The sequence below is a fragment of the Trachypithecus francoisi genome, unplaced genomic scaffold, assembly GCF_009764315.1.
Source record: "Trachypithecus francoisi isolate TF-2019V2 unplaced genomic scaffold, Tfra_2.0 Lachesis_group0, whole genome shotgun sequence".
NCBI classification, from domain to species: Eukaryota; Metazoa; Chordata; class Mammalia; order Primates; family Cercopithecidae; genus Trachypithecus; species Trachypithecus francoisi.
Window position 1 is genome coordinate 119,062,184 of NW_022681453.1, and position 10,970 is coordinate 119,073,153.

General features: G+C 38.1%; 1 protein-coding gene across 2 annotated transcripts in view; it reads left to right on the forward strand.

Moving 5' to 3' along the window:
- FNDC3B (fibronectin type III domain containing 3B) overlaps positions 1–4,960 on the forward strand; it is a 378,980-nt gene extending 374,020 nt beyond the window's left edge. For both annotated transcript variants that reach the window (XM_033211719.1, XM_033211718.1), the window contains exon 26: positions 1,411–4,960. In XM_033211719.1, the coding sequence (XP_033067610.1) occupies positions 1,411–1,722 (312 nt within the window). In that variant the 3' untranslated portion in view covers positions 1,723–4,960. The remainder of the gene's footprint in view (positions 1–1,410) is intronic.
- Positions 4,961–10,970: the final 6,010 nt, after the last annotated feature.

A 10,970-nucleotide genomic window follows, 5' to 3' on the forward strand; every position in this document is an offset into this window, starting at 1 on the left:
GCAAAAGACTTGTACGTACTGTTCACAGAAGAAGGTACATGAACAACCAGTAAGCACGAGAAAAGATGTGCAGCATCTTCAAGCATCACAGAAATGCAGTCACGGTACCATTCACACCCACTAGGATAGCTAAAACAGAAAAGACTGACGATCAGTGTTGATGAGGATGTGGTGCAGCTCAGACTCTCATGCTGTTAATGGGAGTGCAAAGGGATATAATCTCTTGGGAAAACTGTTTCTTGTGAAGTTAACTATAGAACTACTCTATGACCCAGCACTTCCTTGTATTTACCCAGAAAAGTAAGTTCTCAATTTGAACAAAAACATTCATAACATTCTTATTAATAGTATTTTTATTATATGAAACCTCCAAGCTGAAATAACCCAAATGTCCACTGAAAAGAAAATGGAGGAATTGAGGTATAGTCATAAGGAACTACTGCCAAATAGCTCGATAACATGAGTGAATCTCATAGTCTCAAGGAAGTGTGTTCTGCGTGATTCCATTTATGTGAACTCCTAGTACAAGCAAAATTCATTACAGAATTAGAAGGCAGAATAGTGTCTACCTCTTGGGGTGGAGGTAGGACATCTTGAGGGGAGGTGTTTGTAGTGTATGTATCCAGTTGTCAAAAAATCATCCTGCTGGAAAATTTCCATTTTGTTTGCTCAGTTTTTAATTGTTTCCATTTTAAAATGTTATCTTTGTTCTTGGGACCAAAAACATAGAGCTATTTGTATTATGACATCTTCTGATTTATAGTCTAAATCAGGAGTCCCCAACCCCCAGGCCGGATACCAGTACTGGTGAGTGGCCTGTTAGGAACCAGGCCACACAGCAGGAAGTGAGTGGCGAGCAGCAGCATTGCTGCCTGAGCTCCGCCTCCTGTCAGATCAGTAAGGCATTAGATTCCCATAAGAGCATGAACCCTATTGTGAACTGTGTATACAAGGGATCTAGGTTGTGCATTCCTTATGTGGATCTAACACCTGATGACCTGAGGTGGAACAATTTCATTTCGAAACTACCCCTGTCCATGGAAAAATTGGCCTGTACAAAACCAGTCCCTGGTGCCCAAAAGGTTGGGGACCACCGACTTAAATTATAAAATTTAGCGAGATGCATCTTTACTACTTAAAATGTGAGCTGCATTTCTAGTCAGTGCCTTATCTCCTTCTGTCAAAGTTTGAGTCACTGGATTTTACATTGTTTCATTCAAAATGTGTTGGAATACCCTTTTTATGGTGTGAATACAGATTGAGAGAAATACATTTTTATATCATTTTTGTTACGAAAGAGTGAAACTGAAAGTAAACCAAGAGTGAATGGAGTGAATCTAAACCAAGGTTATTCTAGAGACAACAGTGTTGCTATAAATTAATTAACTAGAACTCTTTCTTTTCCTGAAGGTGTACAAGGGAGAAGAAGCCACATTCCAAATCTCAGGCCTTCAGACCAACACAGACTACAGGTTCCGCGTATGTGCATGTCGTCGCTGTTTAGACACCTCTCAGGAGCTAAGCGGAGCCTTCAGCCCCTCTGCGGCTTTTGTATTACAACGAAGTGAGGTCATGCTTACAGGGGACATGGGGAGCTTAGATGATCCCAAAATGAAGAGCATGATGCCTACTGATGAACAGTTTGCAGCCATCATTGTGCTTGGCTTTGCAACTTTGTCCATTTTATTTGCCTTTATATTACAGTACTTCTTAATGAAGTAAACCCAACAAAACTAGAGGTATGAATTAATGCTACACATTTTAATACACACATTTATTCAGATACTCCCCTTTTTAAAGCCCTTTTGTTCTTTGATTTATATACTGTTTTACAGATTTAGCTAGAAAAAAATTGTCAGTGTTTTGGTGCACCTTTTTGAAATGCAAAACTAGGAAGAGGTTAAACTGGATTTAAAAAAAAAAAAAAAGAAAAGAAAAAGGAAAAAAAAAAGAAGAAGAAAAGCATACCAGATACCAAAAGCTAGCTTTCTTATGTTTTCCTTTAAATTTTCAGATTTACCTTCATTCATTCTGTTTTCACTGATGTCTTTTGCAAGCCTTTGATTTTTTTTTTGTTACAGTTTAGTAATTTATATTCACCAGTCACTTCTTATGTCTTGATCATCTATATCTGTAAACATGAATCACCGTGTGTGTACTTACAGGGCTAGGATTTCAGTGTTGTCAGAGTATTACCGCACAGCAACAGCAACATACAGAAGATATGTTCACTTAGATAAGACTGCCCTAAACAACCATTTTGTCACTCAGTTATTTAACTGTGTTTAGCTCATTGAAATCAAAATGTGTACTTTAATCTAAAATGTTTTAATAATCTGTATTTCTTATAATTTTAACACTATGAGCTGCCTGTATAAGAAATCAAGTAACCAGAATGCACCTAAATCATGGAGCATTGTAGATTTTACCACACCAATTCATAGCAGTAACTTTAAGAGGGCATTGTGCAATAGTTAGTTGTTTTTTTGTTCAGCTATTTTAAAGGCTGCTTTAACTTGTTTGTTTGTCTTTGTATATAACTACTTCTAATCACTAGAGTTATTATATTCTGTTGTGTTTGACCAGAATTATCTGACAAGAACTGGCGACAGTTTAGTGCCTCTGCCCATTGTCCATGATTTACACTAATTGTGAGCAGTCTTCTTATGTGTCAGCTCATTATTTTTGAAGCATTTGCCTTTAGGCTGTTCTTTGAGGTATCAATGAAGTGATTGAATTTCAATACCTTAATTCAATGCACATAATACTAATGTAACCGCAGATGAAAATTGATAAAACCCAAAAGAGAGTCATCTAAATTTGTAGTTCCTATTTCTGTGGGGTTGCCTGGCCATGGTTGGAGAGGGAATGGTGTTTGATGGTAAACACAGGGTGTTTGGGAATCAAAGAGCCTAGATTCTCTCCCTGGATCTGTCACTAACTTGCTGCGTGACCTGAACACGTCACTTTACCTCTCTGTGCCTCAGTTTTCCCATGCATGAAAAATAAAATAAAATAAAATGGGGATTCTTATGTTTGTAAGTGCTTTGAGATATTTGACCAACAGGTGCTATTGGAGTGCAAAGTGTTACTCTTATGTGTTTATTTTGAGTCATGAGATAATCAATTTTAACCCAAAGTCATTGGATTATTTATATGAAGTCCATAATGTTCGAGTACCTCAGGGACATTTAAGAGTTGGAGGTGCAAATATATTCCAAAAGGGTGCAACAGACACAGTGTATCCCCCTGCTTCTGTTTTTGTATATTTTTGCTACTTGGTTTTTCTTGATCATAGCTATTTTGTGCTTGGTCTTTGTTGTCTAAGATGCAGTATCCTGTACTAGCTTATAATATTCCCATACCAAAGTCATGGGGAAACCAACATTATTTTGTTTTTGGTTTATTTATACTATATTCTGCATACAGTACTTTAAATGCCAATTACAGTGCAATCTTTATTTATTGTAAAAATTTTTTAAATGTACTTATGTACTAATTTTCCCTTGTAGCATGTTATATTTTTGTGTTTTATACTTTTGTAATTTTAGGTCAGTCTTGTTCCTTGGCAACATCTGTAGTATTATTAATCTTCTGACATTTTCTTGTGTTTTTAAAAAGATGAGAACATCTAGTGCATTAAATGCCAAAAAAAAAAAAAAAAGAAATCCATTATCAGTGATTGAAACGTTTACATGTACCCCAAAACCATAATCATCTCTTGGAAGAAAATGCTGAGATCAATGAATTATTCTGTGTGCCTATATTGATGTAGTGAGTACTAGAGAGTTCTGTATTTTATTATTGACTATAATAATTAGTTTAATTAGCTTTGCAAACTGATGGCATCAAGGTAAATATATTTTTGCCAAAGTTCTGGCCTTCCAAAACTCACCCCCCTGTTTAAACATGTGCTGTGACCCACTGTGACACAGCATGTGCATTTTCTAAAAAATTCCATGCAGGTGTTTCAGGGAGAGGTATTTTTTAAGCAATGAAAATTCAACTGAGTACAAAGCCCCCTCTCGGGGGGTTGGGGAAGTCTCTTTTTTGAAACACTTCAGAACTGCTGCTATAAAGAAATTCTCTGAATTGGTTGAATTTTTTTTAAGTAAATAGTACTTTAGGCCAAAATCTATATGAATATTTGATCTTCTTGAGATTTTCATACTATCATTTAACCACCAGGAAGCTGAAGTGTGTGAAATAAAAAGCTGACAGCACTTTATTTTATTGCTCTCCATTATTTGGTATTCATTATATTCCTTCAGTCAGAAAATTATTACTCTCTTTGGCACTGTTTTCTATCACAAATATGTATATGTGATATTGATATATAACTATATATATTGCCATTACACACGAACAATAAAATAAAGTGTTCTATTAACCTGATCTCTTTGCCCTTTTGCTATGCGAGGAGTGAATGAGTGGCCTTCTGATGCTCTGACTCTTCTCTGTATGTCAAACTCATCCCTGGCACAAGAAATTCCAGTCATGTGAAGCAAACTGCCCTTTGTCCTCAAAGAAATTGTTGAAAAAGAACACTTTTTAAAGAGACTTTCTGCATATTCTCTGCCTTGTTCTTATCAACTTTAAATGTTGGCATTTTCTAACCTTGTTTTGTTGGCTACAGTAATTCAGTATTCATGTCAAAATTGAGAAGTGCCCTAATTGAATGTGTTTGAATGTTATCCTTGCACAATTCTTTAAATTGAAAGATAAAATGTTTTACCTCACTGTTGGACATACATTCCAAGCTTTTCAACTCTAGGAGAAAAAGAAAATCATGTTTTCCTGTATTGTAAATTTTAGACTATTTCATATACATTGTATTAAAACTGCCATATCAATTTTAATGTATAGATTTTGCAAATACTATGCTATATGTAATACCTAACTGTATCTGTAGTGTATATGTAATATATTTATGCCCAATAAATGTTTTAATTCTTTCTGACTTAAGTAGGGTTTTTCTGCCATGACTAGGATTGCTTTTGTTGTTGTTGTTTCTTTTCTTTTTTTTTTTTGAGACGGAGTCTTGTTCTGTCACCAGGCTGGAGTGCCGTGGCACGATCTCAGCTCACTGCAACCTCTGCCTCCCAGGTTCAAGTGATTCCCCTGCCTCAGCCTCCCAAGTAGCTGAGGATTACAGGCACTCGCCACCACGCCCAGCTAATTTTTTAAAATTTTAGTAGAGATGGGGTTTCGCCATGTTGGCCAAGATGGTCTCGATCTCCTGACCTCATGATCCGCCCACCTCAGCCTCCCAAAGTGCTGGGATTACAGGTGTGAGCCACTGCACCCGGCCTTATTCTTCCTTTTTAAATACTTAAAGCATATTCAGAGAAGTTGAAAATTCATGTGTTTTTGGAGGCCAGGCAGGTGGCCTTCCACAGAGGCAGCAGCTCAGCTCTTGCTGACCAAGGCCTTGCAGGACTGTGAGCCACAATCACCTGTGTCCATGTTTCAAAAGAAGCTAAAAATCCAGATTTCCCTCATGGGCCAACTAAAAGGTGATTGTGGACTATATAGGCTGCCAGTTTAATCCTTTATCAGAGTCTCTGTGGATAATGTACCTTTTTGCCTAATACTTTATCTGCCTACCAAAACTCAGGAGTCCAGATCGCCCTCGTTTCACCTGGCACACTGGGTGCTTCCTCTCCCCTGACAAACTCTAGAGTGTTCATCTCATTTCCTACAGGTCTCATTCAACAACAACAACAACAGCAATAAAACACAGTGTTCCTGCTCTGGCCATGGTTTTGTGATTTTAGATTGTCTTGGTAGGAATTCCCACTCTCTCTTTTATTTTTCAGGAAAATGTTTAAAAAAAAAAACTATAACTTTATTGAACCTCACTTATATGAAGCATGGTAATTATTATTCTGGGTAAAGATGACAAATTGAGCACATCAAATTTTGTATGCTTCTGACACCACTGAAAATAAAGAATTTTTTTTTTTTTAGGTCACAACTCAACCCTCAAGACTGGGAAGAAAGAGAGGAGTTACTGGCACCAGAATGTTGGAGATATGATCAACAAAAGTTAATTGTAATTTGGCAGAGGAGGAAATGAGCATCAATCTTTTTATTCTCAATGCCTGATATCCTAAAGGCTCAAAAATTGACAGCAACATATCCCTTTGAAGTGATAGTGAAGAGAGAGAGGAGGCTAAAATAGTATTGGTTGAAAGCTGTTTGAAATGCAGCTAGATCCATAAAATCCCTCCCCCGCTTTTTTTTTTCAGCTGGACAAAAATGTCCCTCCTCCCCTCCCACCTCCATCACTCTTGCAGAAGCCTAGAGGTTTATCCTCAGGAGAAGGTTCAAATAGAAAGTCCCTGAACTGGGGGACACTATGCACAGTTGAGAATGAAGGCACCATATCAGAAGCACATTAGTGAACCTAGGCATACAGAAGAATATTACAAAGAACCCCATGGGCTGGGAACAGCAACAACAAAAAATCTAAAGATCTTCAATGAAATGGTTCAGCCAGAGCACTCTTGCGTAGTACTTTTCAACCTGTACATTAATATAACCTTGGGAGCTTTTCAAAATTATCGTACCCCACACCAATAAAATGAGTATTGCAGAGGGATCAATATTTTTGAACGCTCCCCAGGTGATTTCACTGTGTATATGAAATTGAGAATCATTGCTAAAAAGTGAAACTCTCAATCAGCAATGCCCTATCAGCTTTTTAGTCTTTCATCTTAACCAGTGATAACCTGGCATCTGATGAAAGTGTCTAACATGGACGAAAAGCCCAAACCAACAACTTGGAAGAATCAGAGACTGCACGGAGAATAAGCTTCAAAAAACTGTCATATCTCCAGAGAGATAAGAAAAGACATCTGCAGAATAAATATAGAAAACTGTAGAAGAGGAACTGTTAAAAGAAAATGTTCTTGGAGATTAAACATTCAGTACCGGGGTTGGAAGCTGAAATTTAGCAAATAACCCGAAAAATGGAGAAAAAAAGAAATGAAAAGATTAGGATCTGACCAGGACCATTCAATATCCAAGTAATAGGAACTCCAGAAAGAACAGAGAAAATGGAAGAGAGGAAATCATTAAACACATGAGTTTCAGGAATAACAGGGTATGGGGGCACACAACACAATGGATGAAAATAGGACTTGTACCAGGGCGCGCCATCTTGAAGTTTCAAAACACTAGGACCAAAAGAACCTCCCCAACATGAAAAGCTGGTCACATAGAAGGATTGGGAATCAAGAGTGGCATTAGACATAAGTGAAGCAATTGCTTCAAGATTTTGAAAGAAATATAATAGATTTCTTGCCTGCCTATTCTCAATCAAGTGTAAGGTACCATGAAGACATTTTTTAAATTGGAAAATCTCACAAGTTTGCCTCCCATGCACCTTTTCTCAGGAAGCTACTAGAGGATAAGCTTTCCCATATAAGTGAATAAATCAAAGAAGCATCCATGGGATTCTGTTTCCAGTGCTTTTTATTTAGGTCATAAATTGGCTCTCTGACCCTATGCCACAAAAGGATTTATGCAACTGTCATGTTCTTACCCTTTCCCCATCCCCAATTGACCTGAGTGTACACATACACTTCCCTAAACAGGGGGATTGTAAAAATGACCCTTTTAAACAAATCTCTCAGGATATTTTGCCTTGAGCCAATTAAAATTAATAGTTAAATCTGTCTACAGATACCCTTTACTCAGGGTGACAACTAAAATGTAATTCCCACCTTCACTACTAGACTAGTACCTCAAACGCTGGGGGAAGGGGGTGTGTGCATGGGGCAGCAAGCCTCATTTTAACTTTGCAGCATCTAGCACATTTTCTGGCCCATATTAGAAGCTAAAAAAGATTCGTTGAATTGAACTCACCAAATTTGGTAACCAAACGTGGGCAGAACAGTGATGTGGCTCATAGACTTGCTGCTTCAACCCATAATCTTTTCCCTCAGGTGTGTTATTTTCAGTGCAATACTTTACTTTCTTAATGAAGTAGTTGTCAATATTTTGAAATTTGGAAATTTTACATAAAATACTGGAATTCCAGATTCTACTGAAAGTTGGAAGACCTGGCAACTCTAGGTCTTGTTGATGTGGAGGTTATCAATGGAGATGAATATTGGCTGCCCTTGTTGGTTGGGGCATTTTGTTCTGTTCTTGATCACATTTTTCACTAAATCTCTGGCATGGATATGGATGTTATCTTTTCTAATATTTCCATCAAAGGTGAGTAAACATGTACAGGACATCCAAAATGATGGAATGAGGACCTCCATAAATCCACTTCTCCATAAAAACAACAAAAACAGTAGCAAAAAAGTACCGGAATCAACTTTTCCAGAACTTTGGAAATTAACCACAGGTTTGCAACCATCTGAACCTTGGTAAGAACAGCTGGTTTTATGGCACTGTAACTCAGTCTCCTCTATCCTAGCTCTCCAAAGCTCTGCCGTAGTCTTGGAATCAGCACCCCTGCAGCCAGGAGAGGCAGTTTGGAGCTCTTCAGGACGTCTCCTCCCCAGAGCGTTGTCACTATTTATCCTTCCTCACAGCTACCTGGAAAAGGTGCCATTTGTAGGGTGTTATTATTTAAACTGACTGGCAGCTGCTCCATGGGAAAAGCCTAATACCCAGGGTACTTGTTGAAAAATAATCAGCGCAGTTGTTTAACCCGGCAGCTGCCTAGGCTGCAGTACCCATTGAGGAAAATAAATTGGCTAAAAACTTGAAGATCTGGGAAATGAAATGTTCATAGGGGACTTTTAAAAGTTCCTGACATAGTCGTGGGGATCTAGCAGACCATATGCATGTGCCCAGACTCAGAAGATGGAGAACACCCCCATCCTTCACTTCTGTCTGATCTCAAGGTCTTGGCTTAACCAGAATTGTAAACTTCCTGAGCTTTAAAGGTGTACTTCAACATTCAGAGTCCTTGACAAAGAGTGGAAGATTGATTGGTTCCTGGTATTTAAGGAAATCTGCGAACAGTCATTAGAGGACCATTAAGCTGAACAGAGATTACAGTGGCCAGATGCAAAGGAAGAAGTCTGGAAGAATACATTCTGAATTCATAACTCAGATTAACCCTAATAGGGAGTGGGGAAGTGATGGTTAAAGAGTCGTTTAGTCTTCACTAATATTTTAGCCTTATAAATGAAAAATGGGCCCCAGACATGATGGCTCATGCCTGTAATCCTAGCACTTTGGGAGGCCGAGGCAGTCGGATCACTTGAGATCAGGAGTTCGAGACCAGCCTGGCCAACATGGTGAAACTCGGTCTCTACTAAAAATGCAAAAATTAGCTAGGCATGGTGGCAGGAGCTTCCAGCTACTTGGGAGGCTGAGGCAGGAGAATCGCTTGAACCCAGGAGGCGGAGGTTGCAGGGAGCTGAGATCATGCCACCGCACTCCAGCCTGGCCAACAGAGCGAGACTCAGTCTCAAAAAAAAAAATAAATGAAAAATGAGTTATGTATTATTTGTCTAATAAAAATGCATTTTTATGGCAAACAAAAACATCAAAGAATTGAAATTTCTTCCCCCTTTTTGAGTCAAAGGATAAATATAGTAAAGGATGAGTCTTAATTTTTTTCTTAGGACTAAAGGTATGGATTTTTATTTTCTGTCCAATTCATTAGAGAAATGTTCAATTCAGATAAAATTTTTTGCACTATGAGCCATTGAATGTCTCTGATTTTCTGCTATAACAGTGTTTCCCAAACTAAGGCGGTTATACAAGATAATTCTAAGTGGCACATGTCTAACGTCTTGCAAATTATGTAATTTTTGTCATCTGTACAAAGGAGATACACCAAAAAAAAAAAGTTAAAGTGGATATTTAAGTTGATAAAAGAAATATCATAAGTAACTCATAGTGCAAGGGCTACTCAGATATGGCAGAAATCATAGGGATGATAAGCAAATGACCAAAGTTTGAGAATGATGCACTGTGGAACACTGCCTCTTGAGATACAAATGGATCTAAGGAACAGAACACATTTGTATGCTAGCACCTGCACATACATTCTTTTTTTTCTTTGGGTGAAAAGAGTTCTGTTGAAGGAGGTGAGAAGAAAAACTTTGATGCACATAGAACTGGAAATTGAACTGGACTAGAAAATGTGTGCAGCTGATCTCCACCAGCCTCAATGACTGCCTTAGAATTTTCTGTTTTACTGTGCATATTTCCTTGTTCAGTACTTCTGAATAGTCACATGAGTGAAAATTGGCATTTGGAAAGTTAAAGTTCTTTGGCACAAACCCTGAAGGTTCATATATGTATACACACACACACACACACACACACACATATATAAACATCTCATTATTTTGCAGAGCCTGAGATAAGAAAATAGATGTTGGTTTTAAAATAGGCCTGGGGGAGGGAGCAAGGGTATAATGGGCCTCTTGTTTTGTCTGACAGTCTTTCCTATGAGCAGTGAGCCAGGGACACCCTCTTCCACCCCTAACTTTATCCATTTGGTTGTCTAGGAGTTGTGTTCTCCCAAGACCCCTTGCACAGACTAATGTGTATTATTCAAGAAATGGGTCCCTAGCCTACACTTGGACCCATCCCTGGATGTGGGATTAAGACTCAAATTGGTCTTGCTCCAATGACTGAAGCTATAAGATGAAAAGCTTGAAAATTTGGGGCAGCTGGTTTTCTAGATGTAGAGAAAGCCAGTGTTCAGTGAGGGGAAACAAGGAAGCTGGAAGGAAAAGAGAAAAGAAAAGGATTAAGGAATAATTTCTTATTAATAATCTAATCTATTCCTAGTAGATTATTAGACACTAATTTAATCTATTAAGGACTAGATTCCTTACAAGGACCCTAGTTAAGGCCCAGTTCATCCTGTTTTTCGGTTTGCTGAGACCCACTTCCCTGTTTTCCTTATGATAAACTTCCCTTTATGTTTAAGTTAATTGGACTTGAGTTTCTGAGACCAAACCCAAAAATTTCCCATCTAGGAC